General features: G+C 35.0%; 1 protein-coding gene across 2 annotated transcripts in view; it reads right to left on the bottom strand.

Annotated features, from left to right (window-relative positions):
- The window catches only part of LOC126819404 (uncharacterized), a 150,154-nt gene that overhangs the window by 5,191 nt on the left and 122,630 nt on the right, over nucleotides 1–22,333 (bottom strand). Inside the window, exons 9-25 of one of the 2 annotated variants that reach the window (XM_050547410.2) lie at nucleotides 20,750–20,857; nucleotides 17,708–17,737; nucleotides 14,327–14,430; nucleotides 13,436–13,633; nucleotides 12,534–12,599; nucleotides 11,828–11,936; nucleotides 11,137–11,292; nucleotides 10,612–10,729; nucleotides 9,702–9,801; nucleotides 8,459–8,514; nucleotides 7,881–8,007; nucleotides 6,485–6,591; nucleotides 5,822–5,924; nucleotides 5,191–5,341; nucleotides 4,128–4,203; nucleotides 771–837; nucleotides 122–207 (exon numbers count right to left, since the gene is read on the bottom strand). In XM_050547410.2, the coding sequence (XP_050403367.1) occupies nucleotides 122–207; nucleotides 771–837; nucleotides 4,128–4,203; nucleotides 5,191–5,341; nucleotides 5,822–5,924; nucleotides 6,485–6,591; nucleotides 7,881–8,007; nucleotides 8,459–8,514; nucleotides 9,702–9,801; nucleotides 10,612–10,729; nucleotides 11,137–11,292; nucleotides 11,828–11,936; nucleotides 12,534–12,599; nucleotides 13,436–13,633; nucleotides 14,327–14,430; nucleotides 17,708–17,737; nucleotides 20,750–20,857 (1,762 nt within the window). The remainder of the gene's footprint in view (nucleotides 1–121; nucleotides 208–770; nucleotides 838–4,127; nucleotides 4,204–5,190; nucleotides 5,342–5,821; nucleotides 5,925–6,484; nucleotides 6,592–7,880; nucleotides 8,008–8,458; nucleotides 8,515–9,701; nucleotides 9,802–10,611; nucleotides 10,730–11,136; nucleotides 11,293–11,827; nucleotides 11,937–12,533; nucleotides 12,600–13,435; nucleotides 13,634–14,326; nucleotides 14,431–17,707; nucleotides 17,738–20,749; nucleotides 20,858–22,333) is intronic. The other variant, XM_050547411.2, reaches the window with a different exon arrangement.

Raw genomic sequence — 22,333 nt, 5'->3', positions numbered from 1 at the left:
ATTTCTAAAAAATAGTTCCAGACTATTCTCCCGAATGATGTGCTTGCATAAAACGAACTCAATTTTGTATTTTGGTACACCATTTTTGGGTATAAACAAATTTAAATATGGCTTGTCTCACATATATTGTCTTCTTTCTGCAAATCGCCACTCCTCTTTCCACCTATATACAGTTAAAACAGCCACAAATGTTAGTCCTGTCTGGGCCTGCAAATACAAGCATTCCATTATAGGATAATTTTGTTTTCGATATAAGGATAGTTAGTTAAATTTCTGAATAACTCAAGCCTTAAAAAAATAATTGACAAGCTGTGTATCTTGTATGAGAGAGAGAGAGAGAGAGAGAGAGAGAGGCATCGACACAAACTAGGTCATTTCGGGACTAACACCTGGTTCAATTTTATTTCAATAATTCGCTTTCGTAGGGGTCTTTAGCAGTGTGAGGAAACCGGAGGACTCGGAGAAAACCCACGTGGTCGGACAAACGATCCTTACTCATTGTCACGTACAACCGGGGAATCGAAACCACGCCAGTTGACTAATGACAGACCTTATGATACAGCGTGCACGTGCTAACCATTCGGCCATCCAATCCCCCTTCTTGTATACGAATGTTTCAAGTTCACAAATTGTCCATTAATTTTTGAAAGAAAATATGTTGTTGCGAGATTAATGAACTGGAATTTGTCCAGGTTTTCATAACTATCTGCATTTGGTCGATGGCCAAATAGAGTAAGAACAGCTATCATAATTTTATATGTAATACTTACCAGTATAAGAATAATCATAGGTATAATGAAACTGTAAAAATGCCAATGATTTTCTGATAGCCAACACCTAATAAAACACACATATATAAAAAAAAACATGTTATAATCGTATATCAAATTCTATATTATAGCCCGTTGTAGGTAAAGGAGTCTTCGAGATTACCCTCATCGAAGTTGATATGTGGAATAACCTTAGGCCGAAGACCGTGGGTTATTTCACATATCGACTGAGAGTATAGGATACTATTTGATTTAAATACCGACATCAAAGTCAATGATAAATCTATTCTAATTGATTTCACCTATAATAAGACAATGATTTAGCCCATGGCATATCGGACCTGCGACTGATATGACAAAATTAAGAAAACGTTGTATAGTAAGTTGTACGTGCATTATATTTTAGTAACCGCGTGTTCACAAACTGTCATTCATTTCGTACAATGTTGTTAAACGAATCGGACGACGGACATATCCGAGCAAGTCGGTTAGTAGAAAATATGGTCGAAAAAGAAAATGTAGTTTCTGACAAAGAATTATTTAAAGCTAGTCAAAATGCAGAATGTGAGCAGAAAATATTAAACAAGGATTTAATTAGAAAAGAAACCTCACCTTTCAATCATCCGTGTTACGAGATAATAAGAGATGGTGCTATATAAGTTACAACTGGCAAAGCTCAGCGCTAATCATATCGGGATTCAAATAAGCAATTAAATTGTCAATTTTTTCTTCAAAACAACGATTGATTATTTTTATTTATATCATTCCTGCCACATCCAACTACAATTAAGCATAAAATACTACCCAACACAGGTTGTTGTTGTTCTTAGTGTTTAACGTCCGCTTCGAACGAAGGTCATATCGCAGACAAGTCTTATTTTTCATTTTATTTATTATCTTAGCGCACGCGCAGGGATCTTTCCTGTGGGAGGTAACCGGAGTAAACCCGTGGGGTTGAGAAGGCGCCCCTATCTCCAAGCCACATAGCTCACACCAGGGATCGAAACCACAATCGGTCAGCTAGAGGCCGATGGGCGGCACTCTAGACCACAGCCCACAAATCCCCTCTTCTTAAATCGAAGCGATAATACACTGCTTTCTCCGACATTTTAAATTTGACGTCTTTAACTCACAAAGGCAGGGCCTCGTGTACAATAGCCAACACTACATCGTACTTATGAATGTCCGTATCAATTTTGATAAAAACAACGCTTGGTTTACTTTATTGTCAATATTTGCTGATATGAAAGTTGTTTCCTGTAGATTGGGCTGCATATGTGTAATAAGTTCTAATAGTATAAAATTAACATATCTTTAAGACATTACATGCATTAATAAAGAAAATAAATTTTGCCAGGTGAAACAAAAGGCACCCAATCGTACCTGAAACAAGCACATCTGATCTATCTCAACGTTTTTAGCTGCGTTCTCGTAGCTAGGATTTAATGTACTCGGCTATTTCGGATTGTGAGGAAAATAAAAATGATAAACGCTTTTCAATTTCGAGTGACAAAAAGACGCCAGTGAATGTGCCAACAATGTCGTGCTCATAAACACCTTACGCAGATATCGGTCGGCTGTGAACTTTTTTAACAGTTGCTCAGTGTGGCGGAATGATAAACACGATATAGTGTGCGCTGGAAGACAATAATATGAGTATATAAGACCTTATTTTTGGATGTCTAGATTTGTCTTGGAAGTAAGCAAAATAAAATGATGAATATTACCCCCCGAATTCGGTATTTAGTTATGGGAATAGTTTCACATTTACGAAATGCTGATAAAACTCATGTGAATATACTACACAATCCAGAATTTGAGAGTTTTAGACAAGTTTTTGATGGTCAGATGAAGAAACTAAGTAACATGGGCCTGGCAATTAAGTTCATCGTCCGAATGGTTTGACAACATTTTACAAAACAGTGAATAAAATGTTAAAAGAATTTGTGTCCTTTTTCATTGCGCAGAGTGATATAAACCTGTTGTGACGTCATCCGATGGTGATAGGACGACATCTGATATCACCCTCTGATGACGTCACAACAGGAAATAACACCCCATGCAAGGTGTGTAAAACATAAGGTATTGTTACAGATCCAGTTACAGAAAATGCTTTTAGATGACCTACTGAAACCGGTTAAGAAAATAAAACAAAGGGGGTTTCAATGGTGGCTGAAGCCATCCGCCGATTAGTTCCCGGTGCCATGGAAAAGTCTTTTGTTGCTGGCAATTAATTCTTTGTTATAGCACTCAGGTTTTATTAGCTTGTTGCTAGCTTTCAACTTAAATTATGCAGTTTTGAAGCCAAGGAAATTTAGGTATACGATAATTACAAATTTGAGCCCAGTTAAAATGTTTTCTACCCCTGGATCTGGAACCCTATTTATTCCAGGGAAAGGCGATATCAAATTATTTGGGAAACAAACGATGAACTGGATGACCACGTGCACGCCATCGAAACAAATAATCTGACGGCCCAGTTCAGCCCACGCAGTAGTGGTGATGAAATTGTGTTAGTGATGTAGGGATATTTATCTTTTAAAAAAAAGTATCCATTTTTAAAACCCCAAGCTACAGTCCAAGGTTTTCTTTTAGTGTTAAATGACATGGACATAAAAAGAAACTACTATTCATTTTAATCCAACTTTAGAAATCACTCCAGGGACAAATGTTTTAAAGCTTTTAATACATCTATTATTTATTTGATATGGTTAAAAAACCAAAAAACCTTGAAAGCATGAATTCGTCTTATCATTTTCAAAAAGAATGTTATTTCAGATTAGTTACATGAGCATGATTTGTCCCAGATTTGAATTTCGATATTTCATATATATATAAGCTATTGTAAGATTGAAATTTGTCAGGGAAGTAGGTATAAAGTAGTGAATTTTATATAAAAACACAAAACAATTTACAAGGAATACAATCAATGGTTGTTCATTCCTGCATTGCCCGAAAAAGTTTATTGGGAATTTCCGACGTGGTTTCCCCCTTGTCAGTGGTGCAGTCGTTCAGTTGGGACGAAGAACCGACGTCCCCTGTATACATTAGCGTGCACGTAAAATATCCCTTGGCAGTTGGAATTTGATATAAGATTAAGCCAAAGTGCCGCTGCACGGAGCAAATATCCCTCATAGCACACTGTATGGCGCAGAACAGTAGGACGTTAAACCCCATTTCATTTCATTTCACAATCAATGGTTTGTTACATATATATCACAACGTTTCCACATTTTATCCTTGAAAACTATAAGAGAACAGTTAGTGCTACTTGTCTAACAAACCATGATTGTATTCTTTATAAATTGTGTTGTGTTTTTATTGTGCTTGATGGTTAAATGCCACTCAAATCCTTACCAGTCTATACAATCTTTATCATAACCCAACCGTTCACTGGCAATCACCACGCCTCCTATTACAACTGTTGGTAAACCTGTCCAAATACAACAAATTAATATGAAAGTGTTTTAGCGTAACAAGATTTTACTTCAAAACTTCTGATCGTCAGGGTCCCATCTAGTTTTAATTCCATCAACAACTTTGTCTTTGATCACGTTCACACGTTTTAAAAGTCAAAATGTAAACAGAATTATGAATGTTATAAATTAACGACTGGATCGGGTTTCTTCTTTATGTTTTAATTAACAATTTCACAAAATTATAAAAAATAGTCGGAGGTAAATTGGACCTAAATCGAGCCCAACATGGCCGCCGCATATTTATTATTTTTAACTTGGGGAAATAGGGTTAGGGTTATCGGGAGGTGAGGCGATCTTTACAGACCCCCTACAGAAATCACGGGCCGTAGGTCTAACGTTTCCTAACCCTTACGGGAATCGAAGCCCTGACGGCACCCATTCTCCTCGCAGTTGCCGGTCCATCGCTCTACCACTGTGCTATCACACAACCATAGATTAAGATTATAATAATCATTAATGGGGCATTATGGGAGATTAGATAAAGCGTTGACAATTCTCGCTATAATAGTTAAAAAAATAATAAATAACGTAAATCGAATATGCTGAAAATTTCAGTTAAATTGCTCCACTCTGGCCAGAGATATGAGCTTTTGAATTTTAGACTAGCCTCGATCATCATTACTAAAGTCGGTATGATAAAAAAACAAAGTCTCGATTATCCACTTTTACGTTTAATCATCCTACACAAAGAGTATTCCAATCCGCTAAATATCGCAGAATAGCGATGGTATCGAGAGTTGATTATGGTCTGGATAAGTTTATTAATGTCTACTTAATAACTTAGATGACATTTCAGTCCTAAAGAAAGACAGGCAGATTTAGCTCTTGCAAAATGCATGTTTAAATAACACAGAAACCCTCCAACTAGCTTTAATCTTGCCATGGGAATTATAGTGGAATAGTACTACAAATCAATGATTATAAATTAACACAGCACATACCCCATCCAATGATAAAGTATTTAATACAGGTCTTCTTTATTCTGTTGCCACCGTGAACCGACACAAACATATGTACAGCTTCCACAAATATAAACGCAAATGCCGCCAGGTAGAAAAACTGAATGAGAATTTTTCCGGCTACACATACTCTCTGGAAGATAAATAACAAAATCATTAAATTCAGTTAATGCTAGATTGAATATAATTTCTTTCTTTCAATGCCGTATTTGTGTTCAATAAGAAATTAGAAGACATGAGTGATATAAAGAGGCATCATCACGCTCAGCAAGAATATACATTTAATTTACTTGGAATACACCAAATTCAAAATAACCTTCGATTAACCTAATTATTGAAAATCTAAGCACCGGCCTAATTACAGAAATATATTTTCTAACGAGCATTCGTAACTACTTGAAAAGTTAAAAATCCGATGAAGACCTCAATAGCGCTGACGTCGCTTTAAACACGCTAACCACCACAAGATTAATCTTAATGTATATGTGGAGACAGTACATTAGCTGAAATAGATATGTCAACTGTCATTCGTGTACATTTATAATAGCCATATCTAATTAGTCCTTGTTAAAAAAGGCTTCTCGTTCATGGTTAAATTGAAATTAGAACTTACTTCAATGTTTGATTTTCCTAGACACATCAAACACAGCATGTTAACAACAGCTAATGATAGAACCAGGTTGATGTGAATACAGTGTATGTTACCAACAAGATGTCTGAATAGAAACAAAACAAAAACAACATTATCATCAAGCTTAAGCGAAGCAAATACGGTACGAAAGTACTATATGGACCAGGGACCGAGCATGATGTCACTACATCAATATTGGAATTTTTATGTCATATCCGCCAAATGTTGCGGTATTATTGTCCAAGAAGCAAGCATGCCAAGTTCCATGTCGATCGTTCCTGATTTGGTGTAGGCTTAGGCTTTTTTCGAAGAGAGTCATCCCCAAAGAGAACAACAATAACAAAGTCGTCTGGTGAGAAATATTACAAGAGGACATCCTGATTGTTTCAGTTCATCAAAAAAGAATGCAACTGGTGCTTCAAGTAAATATGTTACTTAATACAAGTTTTATTCAGGATATGGCGCAATATAGCCCTTTTGGTACTGACGTGCAATGAAACAACATTTCATTCATTCATTTATTCATGACTCAAATTCCTTGTCTCCTCGATCCGCTCAACATGGCCTAGGTTAATTCACTTAAATGCTAATTTTTGAGGTAGGCCCGGTACCGAACATAGTGATTCTAGATAAATTCTTACTCACCTCCAAGTAAACATATAGACGATTATAGTAGCACACAGCCCACATAAAGACAGGATACAGCCCACTAATAATACGGTATCTATATCTGTTATAAGAACTTCTTGATTCTAAAAAAAAATTAATATGAACCCGATTAACATATAGACGACGATATTATCACACATCCCACGCAATGCAGAATACAACCCACTAATAATACCGAATCTATATCTGTAATAAGAATGCCTTCATTAAAAGTAAAAGATGAATATGAATGCCATTAAAAGTAAATTTCTTTTGTACTAAAACACACGATCAATAAATTATCATTCAGAGAAATTTGATAAAATGGGACTTCAAAAAATATGAAATTCAGTTGGGGACCCTTTTTTTCTGGAAAAAGTAGTTTTATTCAGTAGTAATTCCCGAAACAGGACTGGTGAACAAGGCAGGCTACTAATGCATTACTCATTTAATCTTCAAACACCTGTCTATAGGTGTTCTGGGAATTAATAAGATAATAATGCTGTCTGGCAATTCTATTTTTAATCTCCTAATTGATTGTACTAACAGTAATCATCCCATAAAAACAGGCCTTCCGTATGTCTCACCATACAGTGTATTTTTTTTATTAATTTATACCTACAATTTATTACTTGGCATACCTGCGGTTCCCATATGCTCCGTGGCCCTGGACAAGTGCCCCATCTGCCCCTCCTCTCACGGGCCACGTGTCTCACATACACCTACGCCAATGATCGACTTTGTTGTATGGAATTTACAATTTGTTATCGGTTGTTTATTTCTGTTAGTAAAATGGGTTGTGTTACATAATATGTTTTTTTTATATCATGTTACTTTCAGTTTTGAGATTATGTAATGAATCGATACGAATTAATATACATACTTAAAATATTAACTAGAGATTTTGGTCTCGAATCTCTTCACCCTGGTTATATTGAAACTAAATATTATTTCCCTCGTTTGGCGTAGGAATTGTTACTGCAACAGTGTCCCCAGTAGTTGTGTATTGGCTTCGGTAATTACATGCAAGCGCAGATGCATTGAGCTGTATGCTTCAATTGAGGCGACACTACTTTACACAGATCTTTTAAGGGAATTAATGAAAATTATTTAAAGTAAAACAGTAGAGATTTGTTTGTATGTTCTTTTTGACAAACATGTACTTGATTATTGTAAATACAGCTGGTTGTTAGTGTCGCCACAATGCCATTAATATATTATGTTATTTGTAGGTCGTATTTTGAAGTATGGGGCATATAATGAGAACGCTGTTAGGTCCTCTCTAGTCAATTGTGTTTCCATGGTACAAATATTTCTCTCTTCCAAACGTTCGTAGCAAACGAAACACCATTATAATTACCAAATACAATTATAATGGCTAATTTTCACCTACCCCTGTTTCGTCCGGTTTGATAAAAACAGCAAATGTTCCTGGTATACGACACCAACATGTGGTAGTTGATATATTCTTATGTACTGTTACACAGTTTGATTCATCCCAATAGCCATACAAGGACATCCTAAAAACAAAATCGTATTTTTCACATAACTGAATGGAGCGGGGACAACTTTCCGTGGTTTCAAAGTCAACGCGTTAGTTGGACCATGTTCTTTTTGAATATAAACGTGGACAATTGATCTTCACCATATAAAACAAATCGCTGATATACCAAGGTAAGGACCATGCTTATTCAAATAGGATATTTAAACTTATATAGCTATATTACACGCCAGTTATTGCGGTACACGGGAGATCTTAAATTTAAGCCATATGGCTTTTTAATATACTAATTGCATCAGGTAGTTTTATCAATTTCATTCATTCCTGATGCAAATAAGCTTACTAGAAACCCACATGTAAGAAAAAGTTATCCGTGTTACTAGGTTAACTATTAAAAATCATTTTAGTTTTCCTTTACTGAAAATACATCTCAAACATCCAATTTAAAAGCTTACATAGAATTAGCCTACCTGTAGCCCACCCATTTAACACATCTGGTTTCATTGTGCTGTACTAAATACTGTTGCTGTAAGAAGAACATATTATTAATTACATTACCTGAACAAATTGAAAACATCGTAATTAGCCGAACCTTTAATAATCCAAACCAGATGAAATGATGTAATGAAAATATACTCTCTCTTTTATCCTACTGTCTTTTTGTAATTAGCATGTTACATAACCACACAAACACCTAAACCCGATCAAAAGAGGTGGATATTATATTATATTTTCTTATAGAAGCTATATTCAATCCCTGGTATTTACAACAACTATTACAACAGTCAAAATCCAAAAATAGAGGACACTCATTATGTACATTTATCTTTGTATAAAGCAACCAGCTATCAAATTACCTATCACTCTATGCAACCTGTGCAGAAAATTTTCGTTAAGGAAGTTGGTATTGATGCTTTATCACTTGTTATCCTGCTTTAACCCGAGCAGAATATGTTCATTATCGAACTTGGTGTGATAAAACTCTACACCAAGTTTCATCATTCTCACCCAGTTTTATTCGACAAATAAAGTTGTTTATCTCTGCTCTGCCTAACCAGAAATTGTTTATCATCGTACTGGATCAAGACATGTACCTCACGGACATCTACACAAGTACGCAGAGGCTTCATTTAGGAGCAGAGTTATTGTGTTCCAAAGGGTTTGACGGACAGACGGACAATTGCTTAGCTTCAGAAAGAAATGCTTATTATCAAACTTAGTTAAGAGATTCACCTCACAAACATATATACAGAGTTCGATCATTCTACCCCAATTAGACACAGAGCACAAGGGACATAACAAATGAAAGATGACATTAATATAGGCTACCGAAAGAATACACAACATGGCATTCTACTGAAATACACAGTATGGCATTCTATTGACATCTATAAACCCAACTACTATTTGGTTCTTTTATACATTGACACATTGTTTTAAAACTGTCAAATTGGTATCTGACAATATTACATATCTAAATGAAAAAGGAAAAAATCAAACTTTTCATGATCTCCGCGATTTACAATACCAACTAATGAGACGGTCAATGGCATTCTGTATTATGTACTGTGTATACTTTATACCATCTTAAATATTGGCTTTTCAGAAGAAACTCTATTACGGTAAATTATTTAAAGATAGTGACAGTTAAACATAAACGGGAACAACTATGTATAGAATTTAACCAAGTCATTCCATGGCCTTTATACTTACATTGATATTATGTTGAAGGTTTATTTCTAATCTCTCTTCTAGACTATCCATATCATTTAATAAATATATAGAAAACATATCGCTAACAGCCACATAAGCACTGAAACAACATTACAGAACATTGGTAATAAAATTAATAAAAATAACTGATAATTTCATAAACCAATATCGAATAGGCCTATAGATTTATTATGCTTTATTACAGGAACATTATTTTATATTTATGTATCTATTACGAATTTGGCGGTGGCTCAGTGAGCGGGGCTCACTAGCCGGAAGGTATCAGGATAGCTCTTGTTGTTGGCCGAGAAAGTTCCTCGAACTTTCCGGCGAGGTGCAGGACGGAGGGTTGGGCAATTAACCATGTCTATTCGTACACGTAAAAGAACAATTTAAAGTTGTAATAGGAAATATGAGGTGACTGTAGCATCCAAAAATAGAGAGAGAGAGAGAGAGAGAGAGAGAGAGAGAGAGAGAGAGAGAGAGAGTTAACGTCCACTCGACACAAACTAGGTCATTTCGGGACTAACAATATGGTTTTAATTTTATTTCAATAATTCGCTTGCGCGTAGGGTCTTTAGCAGTGGGAGGAAACCGGAGGACCTGCAGAAAACCCACGAGGTTGGACAGGCGACCCTACTAATTGTCACGTACAACCCACGCCAGTTGACTAAATGACAGGTCGTATGATACAGCGCGCACGTGCTAACCATTCGGCCATCCACCCCCCCCCCCTCCAAAAATAAGACCCTTTTGCAAGAAAAATTTAATTCTAAACAGATATACATATAACTATCGGCAGAAGTGCTTGTACGTAAAGGTAAGGAAACCAGAGTTAATATTCGGCACTTACTACCAGAGCGAAAGGTCTCCAGAAGAGCAACTATATAATAGGATGGAGTTTACTTACTCGTTTTTGGAAGTGTCTCGTTTCATCAATGAAAACATTTGTTTAAAATAAAATTTCACGGTTAACTTTTCTTTTTTCACTATACTGGCGTGATATGATAAATTGCCATTAGTTAAAACTGAAAAAAGGCAATATTGTTCTTTAAGGCTAATAATAAAATAATAATAATCCACTCTTTAAAATGACGAAATGGATTTTTCTGGATACGGAGAATACCAGTCAAGATAAATGGATCGAATTATAAACTTGTATGTACATAGAAATAGTTCTACTACTGATGTCTTCCATTTTACTCCAGACACAGTTTACTACCGCAATAATATTGTGGCTGGTGTGTACATAGCTTTGGGCTTTAGATATCAACCATAGCCTCTATAGGCACAATTAGTGTCCACAATTTTCTGAATCCATACAAAATTTGCCATTGCATATTGCCGAACATTATTTTCTAGAATAGAATTCGCGCTAACGATCTATCACAATTGTTAATTATTTAACATTATCCAGTAGTACAAACATACATACTTTTATCATAGATACCGCCATTCGTCTTCACCGGATAATCACGTTTAGATCGGGCTCTAACAGGAACTTCAGAATATGTCTGTATCTTGTAGGTATTAGGGGTGATAGTAGGCTTCATATAAGCGGGTATAACAGATAAATTGCTGACGCTAAACCCTGTATAAAAACAATACAAAGGTGCAACAAACTTGCTAGTTAAATAAGAAGTTAAAGCGGTGTCAAATAGGATACAATATTAAATTTACAAAACCCCAATTCTACCCAATTTCCAAGTACATTCCAAAAAATAGATAAGTGACAGGTAGTCTGCTTTTTTTGTTTTATTTTCAACGTAGAAATAACCGCGTGTCTTATATTCAGTGCAACCTTTTAATCGATCAACATTGAATTTACTCCATTATAAAGTTTTCCAGAAATAAAAATGTTACCCAGTCCCATAATTATTTGGTTTTCTAAATTTGACATTATTCAAGCTCTTTCGATTATTGAGGTCTTCAATTGAATTTCTTTTTTCAAGCGAAATATCTGTCCTCTGAAGTTAAGTCGATGCTAAAGTCCACAAAGACACCAAAACAAAATAGTATATTGAAGTAAAATACAAAATAAATTATAATTAAAGTAGCTGAATCAGTTCCCGCGTATTCGTATTTTATCATCCGTTAAAAGGCATTCTTCTTTATATCATACTTACCTAGTGTAGGCGTGGTCATAAAGTCACCATATGTTAGTTTTAAAGACGGGATTGTTGTTTTACTCAACATAAATGTAATATCCAGAAGTTTTTGAGCTACATAGAGATCCTGTCAATAATGTAAGAACAAAACATAATTCAAGTTACATTATAATAACTGTCTGTAGTAATTTTAAATATTGTCAACACTCGTAGTCTGGTATGGGGCACTAAGGACGGTTTCTCGGAAGCTTATTATAACATCGGCTGATAAAAAGACCATGCAAGGAATTTCTAAACATAATCAGCTGTTACATGAAATGAAATGAAATGGGGTTTAACGCCATGTTTGGGCTAATGAAGACGGACATGCGCTATACAGTGTGCTATGGCGGAGATTTTGGACACCACGCCGGATAATCTCGATGAACTTTCCCAGCCAAACACCAGGAACGAACCCGCGACCTCCGGACTAGCTAGCCAGCGTATTACTCACTTGGCCACCGTGGCTCCCTTCGGCAGTTACAGATTAACAGCCTGAACTGGGATGAATTAATTGAATAAACATCATCTTCAACCCCACATACTATGATGCAGAAATCATTGATGCTTTACAACAGCCTTTGTCGATAAATTTTATTAAATATAAAACGCACCAATACCCCCAAAATGTTACCCTATGTTCTTTACAATTAAACTTCAAGTCAAATATATGAACCATGTTTACCTTTTGTTCCTGTATATTGGAATCGATGGCTTGTTGTAACAATAAATACATCACATTTATCAGAGACTGAAATATAAATCAGTTAAATAGAAATTCAAATATGACAGACTACGTCAAATAAAATATTTATGAGAAGAATTCTGTAATTCTAACACAGATAATGAAAACCCTTGGGCATTTCGGTACAAGATAACAAGATGGCCAATGCCTCATTAGGGCACACGCTCGGTGAGATGGTGATGAATAAAAGAATATGGTAGTAGGAATTTTCTGAATATCCATTTAAGATAGTCAATTTTAATTTACGTAGATAGCATTGAAAAGGCTACTAGATAGATCGGTAACGGAATGTAATGCGTCATACTGTCTTTCTGTCGATCATTGACTTGTTATACTTTAAATTGCTCAAATCACATCTGTATAAAACATAATCTTTACGTGACATTTAGCGATTGGGAAATATTTTTCAGAATTTGTATGGGAAACAATCACTGGTTCTACTCTTAAAGGGCGTATTGACAAGTGTCCGCTTATCGTTATCAAGCATAATGATACTTGTCGAAACGTCGTGCTTTTAAAATAAAACAAGTTATTGTTTCCAGTAAAAATTGTGTTCTGCTAGTATAAAAAATGTCTATGGTAACACAAAAGGACGAAGATGAAGCGGAGGTCTGTAGATTTTCTGCAGAGTTTCCGAAATGGGAAGATGAAAAAGAATTAATAGAATCACTTAAATGGCAATTAAATACGCCACTGGTCCCGTGAATAAAATTAATACCTGAAGCAATAAGATCAATCTCAGTTTTATCGACAGAAAGGACATGCATAAGTATCAATATTTATTCTAATATACTTTATAGTGTTATATTAGCGTCTTTTCGCTTTCATGATTTATTACACACCTTAAAAGAAAAAGAGCCCGTGGTCGGCGCATGTACCGGATGTTGTAATAGGGTCTCAACAAATGTATGTAATATTGAACAGCTAACATCTACATCTCCAGCTAACATTTTCTTACTAGCTATATTAATAAATTTATATAGCGTATCAAATATATCTGATGTATTATCATGCTGATAACCAAGTCGTAGTTTCTCAAGCTGAAACAAAACAAAATCAAAATAATTATTTTATGGATCTCCACCAAATATCTAACGCAAAATATAATATTACATAAAAGTGTAGACCAAATTGGAGTCTCCCCATACTTGGATCATTAACAAGCTTTGATAAAATTCATATTAGACGACATACTTAACAATATCAATTCAAGCATTTCAAATTCGTGTTTTCATTTCTTAATTCAAGACGTGGGAGTAGAAGGTGGTTATTTATGACCTTTGGATAATGATGATAAATGCTTTTAAAAAATGTCTGAGCGACGAAAGACTAATAAGTATTAATGACTTCAGTGAAAAGAATTATGTTTGGAAATAAACTAAGTCTTAGCGATACGATTTCAAAGACATATCAACGACTAGTTGACAGGTGCATTTGACTAGCAATAACCTTGCGCCTCAATGGGCCATTTGTAACTCAGATTGACAGTTTACCGCTATACTTTCATTGTATTGTGCTGTTTGGCCCGATGCTGCGATTTGATCAACAGTATCATATAGTCCTGAATTTCGGCGATATTTTCCAAACAGTTCAACTTATGAACTGAAAATTTCCGATACAGTACAAAAGGTTATTACTTCCAATTTTGAAGACTTATTTGCATTCTAGCAATGAATGTATATTTTGGCAAAGCTGTGAAAACTGGGGAGTGGCTTTTAAGAAAATTTACTTACTCTGTCATATATAACAACTAAATGTCCAGATTGACACTTAGCGAAATTAGGTTCAGCCCATTTACAAGTTCCCGCCCAACAATCACACCGTCTTCTAGCATACCCTGCAAAATATGAGATATAACTTACTTGTCTATTCTAAATTCCACTCTCTATAATATAGTTGTCGACCCATGGCTCGGCATTAAGGTGCGATGTGACAAAAGCCATTCATTAAAGTAGCATCACAAAATGTCATTCTTTATTTTGAGGAGGTGGGTAAGGTGTTAAATGGGTTTTTTGAATAAAATACAACACAGTTAATAAAATCTAAAACATATTATATTTTTAACCAAATGATAAGGATGATAACTAGTTTAAGACAAATTTTAACTATGCAGATTAAGTTTATTACAATGGAAAACAAAAGTCTATATCTACAATTAACTACATGCAACAGACTTATGATTATATATCCACTGTTTCAGTAAGAATCTGTACTTTTAGATTTCAGTATTTGCTGAAGTCAAAAATAATACCACTGCTGGTGGTTCAAATTTGATTGGCGGCTAAGATTCTTTATACGTCTTACAAATTAAACGATAAACTACAAAAGAACAAAACCCATTATTGATAACACAACCATTTGGGTATCTAATGTAGTTTACAGGTGCTAATCATATTTGAGGTGTTTTCTCGTTTAATATGTAAACTGTATAATAGATCTTTACCTGTAATCAAATAATATTTGAAGCACCTGCAGATGATGCAATCACTAATAATTAAAGTATGTTATTAAATAATGTACATTATCGATTAGTAGATTTAGTCTATCGTTAGTGCTTGTGTTAACATCACAATCGTGTGCATCTTTGTATCTTAATTATTACGGTGTACTATAATTATTATAGCCCCCCCCCCTCCCCAAGAGTGTGTATAAGTTTATGTTATTTATATCCGGTACGTATACTTCTAAACTAGCTATTGATGTCTATGTCTGTCTCATAAATCACCTTAAAACAAAGCTAAGTTTTCACTAGGCTATTGTGATTTTGTGTATTTAATGGTTTTAGTTAAAAGCGTATTTTTAAGTCGCACCTCTATCAATTAAAATAATTATTGGCATAAAGGTTTTCATGCATGCAATGCATTGAGCATCCACTTAATAAACTTTGCCGATTAGTCACATTGCCTGACCATTTTCCCCATCAAAATATTTGTTGCTGACCAAAGCAACGACACGCTGGTAAATCTATTGTGTAGCCAATGTTAAAGAAACGTTTATAAACTAATAATAAGAAAAGATAAGGTAAACAATGTAAGATTAAGGAACTTTGCGATACGATAATGATATTGTAATAAAACATAAAGAGACATGCCGCTAATGGGCATATTTAATCTGAAACGAAAATGGAGACCTTAAATTCATTGGTGGCATCAAAATATTAGTGTTAATTGATGGCGATATGTTCTTCTATTTCTTTATGTTACCATGAGAAAGGAACATATTATAATAATTCAAAGAACCACACACCCCACTTCTAATCTGGCAATTAAAATTACCAACTAATCTAATCTATACTACATGATCTAGTATCTTTCTAAACTTGAATTTCTAAAGCAACACAGTAACGAAGATTGGTCATAAGTTAACATCTTAAAGAGCACATCAAATGATAAAACAAAATTATATGTACTTAATGTTAGTGTTTCCTATATACACTTTACAACAATTCCACACCAATCTGAATAAAATTATTTGATATATTGCCGTTTATATGTCAGACGCTCTAAAACACTTTTCAGTTTTTCGATTACGACCTTAATCCGATTGATTGATGGTTCCAATTAACATTTGAATCTTTAAACAAATCACTACTTATTCCCAACCTATCGTATAGAATTCGTAAATTAAACGTTAATAGGAAATGAACCAAGCTGCACTGGGCTTCAACCCATTAAGTTCGTTTTCAAAACCCTGCGCCTTTTCGCAACGTTAGCCCGCCCGACATTCAATTGAAACGTAAGTCAGGTAAACCTTATTGTAACCATGAAGGGATTTTAATTAAATTGTTGTAATTGTATATAATGAACACTAGCTTTAATTACATATACTTCTAGTATGGTCATTTTGTATGCTCTTTAAATTTCACAATTGCCTTCTTGTTTTGAACAGCGTTACTTATTAATAAAAAGTAGCTTTCAAATATGATTTACCTTGTGTAATATCAAACAAAGTATGTTGTAAAGTATTAATACAAGTGAAACAAATATTGCTGTTGGTGAATGCAGATCAAGTTTAGAAAGACATCTTTTTTATTGGAGAAAAACACAGAATGGAATTAGAACCCGAGAGTCTCAATAGGAGAGAAACATATGCAATCAAAGGTCATTGGGTACAGTTTTGTGTCTGATATCGATGTTAGTCTTAGTTTTCTTGTACATACAGTTAATCATACCAAGCCCAATAGATTTCCTCTCAAACCCTATTGAAAACAATTATGATATTAAGAGTTTGACGATATTTGAAATATACTTGCGAATAAATACTCATATATTAAAGTACAGATTGGCTCTACAAAAAACTAACGCGATGTCCAGTCCTATGCCCCGACCCTTCTTTAGTTTGAATAAAACCAAAACCGGCCTAACAATCTATTGTTGTAGTTGACAACAATACTTAACGGAGGACAAAGGTGAGAATTTTGTCTGCAATCAAATTAACACTAACACTGGCATTTAACACGAAACATGACCTACCCAATGTTGAAATAAATGGTAATCAGTAATTTCTTCCCTGGCAGTTCTCAGGGACCAAAAGATCACCAATAATAACTAAATTGTTTTTTTTAAATGAAAACGTTGAATTATAAGGATAAACATTGGTTCCATACTTGGAAATATATATGAACCAAAGCGAAATCGTACGGTAGGGAGAAAAAACTGTCTAAGATTGGGTTGGAAATACTTAAATCCAGTTTAATTTCAAGATGTTTACATATCATCGTCACTGAAAGTATTTCTCGTTACCAATGATGATCTTTTGAAAAAAAAGAAAGAACGAAATTGGCTAGCTGGAAATAATAGATTATTATATAAGGATAGATGGAAGAGATTTGTCAGATTAGAAATATTCCAAAATTAATTTCTTTTTTACATCTCTATACAATAATTTACAAATTTGGAAAAACACCTGTATTGTCTGGGTTTGATACAATTGCTCCATCTGATCTCTTGGAATTAAATTCTAAACAGAAAATGTGTACTTTTAGGCTTGTAAATATATTCATTTAGAAAATGACAGATCTCTTATCACACACACATCTAATGTTAAGTTTACAAGTGTTGGATTCACTCGGTGTTGCCCCGCCTTTTTCACTCTAGCAAGGCAGTGACACTTACCATCCCTGGCATCGCGAAGCACAATTACTTCTGAAATAGAGGAGGGGGACAAACAATTCTATAAATGCATTCTAAGTGCATGTGGTTGAAAATGTGCGAAACATGTGCGAAACAAAAACAAAAAAACCCCCAAAAACCAACAACCCCACCGCCCCCCCCCCCCAACCGCAACCCCCAGAAAAAAACCAACAAAATGATGCCAATAAAAAAATTAAAACTTGGAAATTTGATATTTAAATTTAGCCTACGCTTCTATTAAGACACCCCACCCACCCCAACCCCACCCCTACCCCACCAAAACCGACTGATTTTACAACACTTTCCAATAATTGTTTATTTCTCTAGAATATTTAAAATGCTACTCAATCGTCTACATTTACGAATTAGTAAGCATTAGTCTATAAAATGTATTTTCTACAAGTATACCACTTTATTTAATTTTGATATAATATAAGACTAGGTATACTGATAAGATATTATCTAATTTCAATTAATACCCCCAGCTAAACCCACATCAATTGAAACAAACAAAAACGTGAGACAGAGAATAAAACGAAAAAAAAACCAAAGTTACAAAAATGATCAAAATATTTAAAAAAAATAAAAAAACAAACGATAGCAAAACAAAGTTCAATGAAAGTCTGTTAATCATCTATATATCAAAGCAATTCATCAAAAAATGAGAAGAAATTGTGAATAAAATTAATATGAATATAAGCTAGTCGGCAAAAACATATTGTGCATTATTTTAAAGTTATATAATTACAGAGAAGTGTAATAATAATTATAATCGTAGGTTGCACAGAGTTTCATTTAATCCCCACCCCGAACAATATAACGTATCTTCGACGATGCAAATACGTAGTGTGTTTGTTGGGATATATTTTCCATAGCAAAACAAATGTTATTTAAACAATCTTGTTTTAATTTTTATTATTAAATAAATTTTGATAGTCCTTACATAAGTGAAATCACGTTTAAGTAATTAAAATTATTTCAACGTGAACACGGACGAGGAACATTGACATCATTGGTTCTTTTTCACGGTTTTCAATGCGTGTGGAAATTACCCAATGCTTAACCACAGTTACGATTTGTGAAACAAATGACACATAATAAACAGTTCTCTGTAATGTCACCCGATTAGATTTTATTACATACTTCGAGAAGGTATTTGTTGAGTAATAAAACCTTCTAGTAGTTTATCGAGGGCTGGCCGTTCTTACCGCACGGTACAAATAAAACCTTTTAGTAGTTTATCGAGGTTCGGGTGCTTCCGGAGTCCAAAATGGCCGCTTTATATAAATGAGAATTTTGGGGATAACTAACCCGAACCCTAACCCTAACCCTTTTTAAAAGACTGAACTTGGGTCTAATTTAGTTTTTACTTCTCTTAAAAGGGTTAGGGTTAGTATTCCCCTAAATACTCATTTGTATAGAGCGGCCATTTTGGTTTGAGTTCTGGCTTGTTCTGGAATTTGTTGCTTCTAGTGGTGATAATATTTGTACCGTGCGGTAAGGACGGCCAGCCCTCGATAAACTACTAGAAGGTTTTATTACTCAACAAATACCTACTCGAAGTATGTAATAAAATCTAATCGGGTGGTAATGTGGGGTGGACAAGGGTTTTGAAATACAGTCAACAAATCGTCTTGTAGTTTGGATGGTCCCGTGTATGGTAGGTGTATAAGGTAGCGCAGTTAGAAATGGAGCTGACCTGAGCAAAATCTTTTTTGTAGCACACTCATGTTAGTCCGTTTACATTAGAAGACAATTAGATGTTAGACCCATTTTATTCCGCCATTCCATGTGCATTTCGCGAAACTCATCCTATGTCTAATATGGTACCATTACAACGTTGGTTGGCTTAGATTGATCTTTTCGGGTTCTCGCAAAAGAAGATTTGACAGTTGAAATTCGAAACCCTTCTGTTCGGTCCCGTCTTCATTTACCCAGTTGTTGCAAAAACACAGGTTTTTATTTCCAAACCAATTTTGATGATATATTTTAAAAGGGCGCTGTATTTTGCCGTGGTGGTGATTGCTACGCCAGTAATCAATCGCGAATAGGTAAATAATGTCACACTAAATTATGACCCGCGATTATATATATTTAAGTGTCAATTAGTAAGAAAATTCATTCTGATGTATCGTGCAGTCATTAGCATGCATGGTATAAGTGAAATATTTCAATAGCGCCAGGCAGGAGGTATTATAAACGGGATGGTTTGACAGAGGGAATGGAAAATCTATTGTAAAAGTATGTGCACGATGGCCAGGATATACACTGCAATATAAACATAAAATTCGAAAAGCCACGGATATTGGGGAGGGGGCGGAGTGACTGAATGACTAGCCTGTTCTTTATCCCTGAGGGACAAATGTATTCGAATTACTAAATTAATATGTGAGTGAGCGTGTCAGTCATCCATTATATCGGGCAAATACGACGCCGATTAAACAATATCTTTCACGCAAAGCAATGAACATCTAGAATCTTCAGTTGGTCATCAGAAAGTTGTCTCTTGTTTAGCAGTATTGTAGGCCTACTGAATCATCTCGATCTCCGATATTCTGTCGTCTTTGATTTACAATAAAAAAAACCTTTCAAATATATTTGGCTACCCTAGCCGTTAGCCGGTAGGTTTCCTTATCATGATTTCTTGACTGGTTGTTATTAGGCCATCATGACCCGTAACTTATTATCGTCGATATTTAATTGATAATCACCAATACTGACCTCTTTTTATCAACAGGAACTCGCATAATGATTGTCGTTTTCTATTAAAATTCATAAGGTTTATAAAGGGGGATATTTCTGGCTTGATATTAATAACATCGAAGGTTAAACACTACCACGCTAATATGAATTTAGGAAATAATGTGAAGTTTAAGATTTATACAGGCATACATAAATATATTCCGCAAAGTTGTTTCTATGCAAAATACACATTAAATAAGCTACAAAAAAGTAAGCACACATTTAAATACTCTATCCTACACGACAAAACGTTAAATAAAATAGCAATTTAAAAGTACGAACCCCCTGTATCCGTTGGGCATCTTTCAATATCAAAATCGCCGGCTCCCATGCTCTTCCATTTCACTCCTCCAAATTTTTCAGACGGACAAACCTGGTTAGTTTGATTGCCTAAACAATTTAAAAACACACTTTCACATTTGGATACAAGCCTTAAAAATCTATTACAAATATCAATAAAGTTGGGGAGCCCCCCCCCCCCCCCCCGCAACCATCACAAAAAAAAACAAAACAAAGAAAACCCAAACCGTTGAAGTTTGTTTTTGTCTAGAAATGTCAAGCTCAAGCTCTGCATTTAATCAAATGCAAATACCTTTCTAAACAGATAACACGATTTTAGAAGATGAGATATATCTTTGAGTAGCTTATAACTCTCTTTATAGAGATAACCGCGCTGGATAAAATGATAATACGATTATCATTATGGGCTCTCAAGTAGGTTTTTCAGGTAAGTCAATTCATTCTGTCAACCTTACCTGATTAATAATCTGATTAAAATACAGATCTATATTTCGTTTCGTTTTTTTTTATACTTTCGATGACCTACACTACATGAAGATCTGATCAGATGTTCTGGGAAGGGGGGGGGGGGGTCTCGTCTGTGTTTTAATCAGATTGCCTGATTAATGAATAATATTGCTTTAAATTCTTAATTACCTGTAAGACTATCCCTTTCAAAATGAAAATATTAGACCATGGCTAGTCCCCTATCATAGGTAACTATATCGTCATACTAAATCATCATTCTTTTTCTTACAGTCATCCCGTAAAAACTTTAAAATCGAGTGCAATCAAAGCCGATCTTTGAATTGAGAGTTTATCTTTTGTTTATTCTGTTATTTTCTCATTCATTTGAGTTGATTTATACGTGTATTTCTTTTATTTAAAAGTGTTTTTTTTTTGTTTATGTGGCGAGCATGCATTGTCACGTGACTCCTTTCCTCCCACGCTTGTTAATTAAATTGTACAGGAATTTGTCGTATAGCTGTTAGATATCGTACTAGTATGTTCAGTGTGTGATCGACGGAAGGCATCTGCCGACACACACTTATCTTGCGTTTTTGTACGAAATGTTTTTTCGATAAATTTTCCGACGTTGTTTCTCCTTGTCAGTGGTGCAGGACGGAGGGCATGACAAGGACAGCTGTCTAGTCGTTCGGATGGGACGAAAACACGAGGTCCTGTGTATACATAGGCATGCAGTAAAAGACCCCTTGGCAGTTGGAATTCGATATAAGAGTAGGGCATAGTGCCGCTGCTCGGGCAAAATTTCCTTCATAGCACATGGCGTATGCCCGTCCTCATTAGCCCAGTCGGACGTTAACCCCCATTTCATGTCATTCATTTCATTTCATTTCTTTCGAGAATACTTGTGAATTATGTAGAACATGGTCAGAGGGCCAATGGTTATCGGTTGCTCAGGTTGGGCACAAAAGGCCTCATCACGATGACGATATTTATCGATTTCTACACATGGTTGTATTCTGCCAGTTTCGCCATCAACGAAGAAGATAAGGTCTGTCGACATGACATCTTTTACGCCCAAATTAGTTAAAATTTGCAATAATAAAAGCCGACAAGGATGGG

This window comes from Patella vulgata, chromosome 4 (genome assembly GCF_932274485.2).
Source record: "Patella vulgata chromosome 4, xgPatVulg1.2, whole genome shotgun sequence".
Classification (NCBI taxonomy): Eukaryota; Metazoa; Mollusca; class Gastropoda; family Patellidae; genus Patella; species Patella vulgata.
This window is presented reverse-complemented; position numbering and strand designations above follow the sequence as displayed.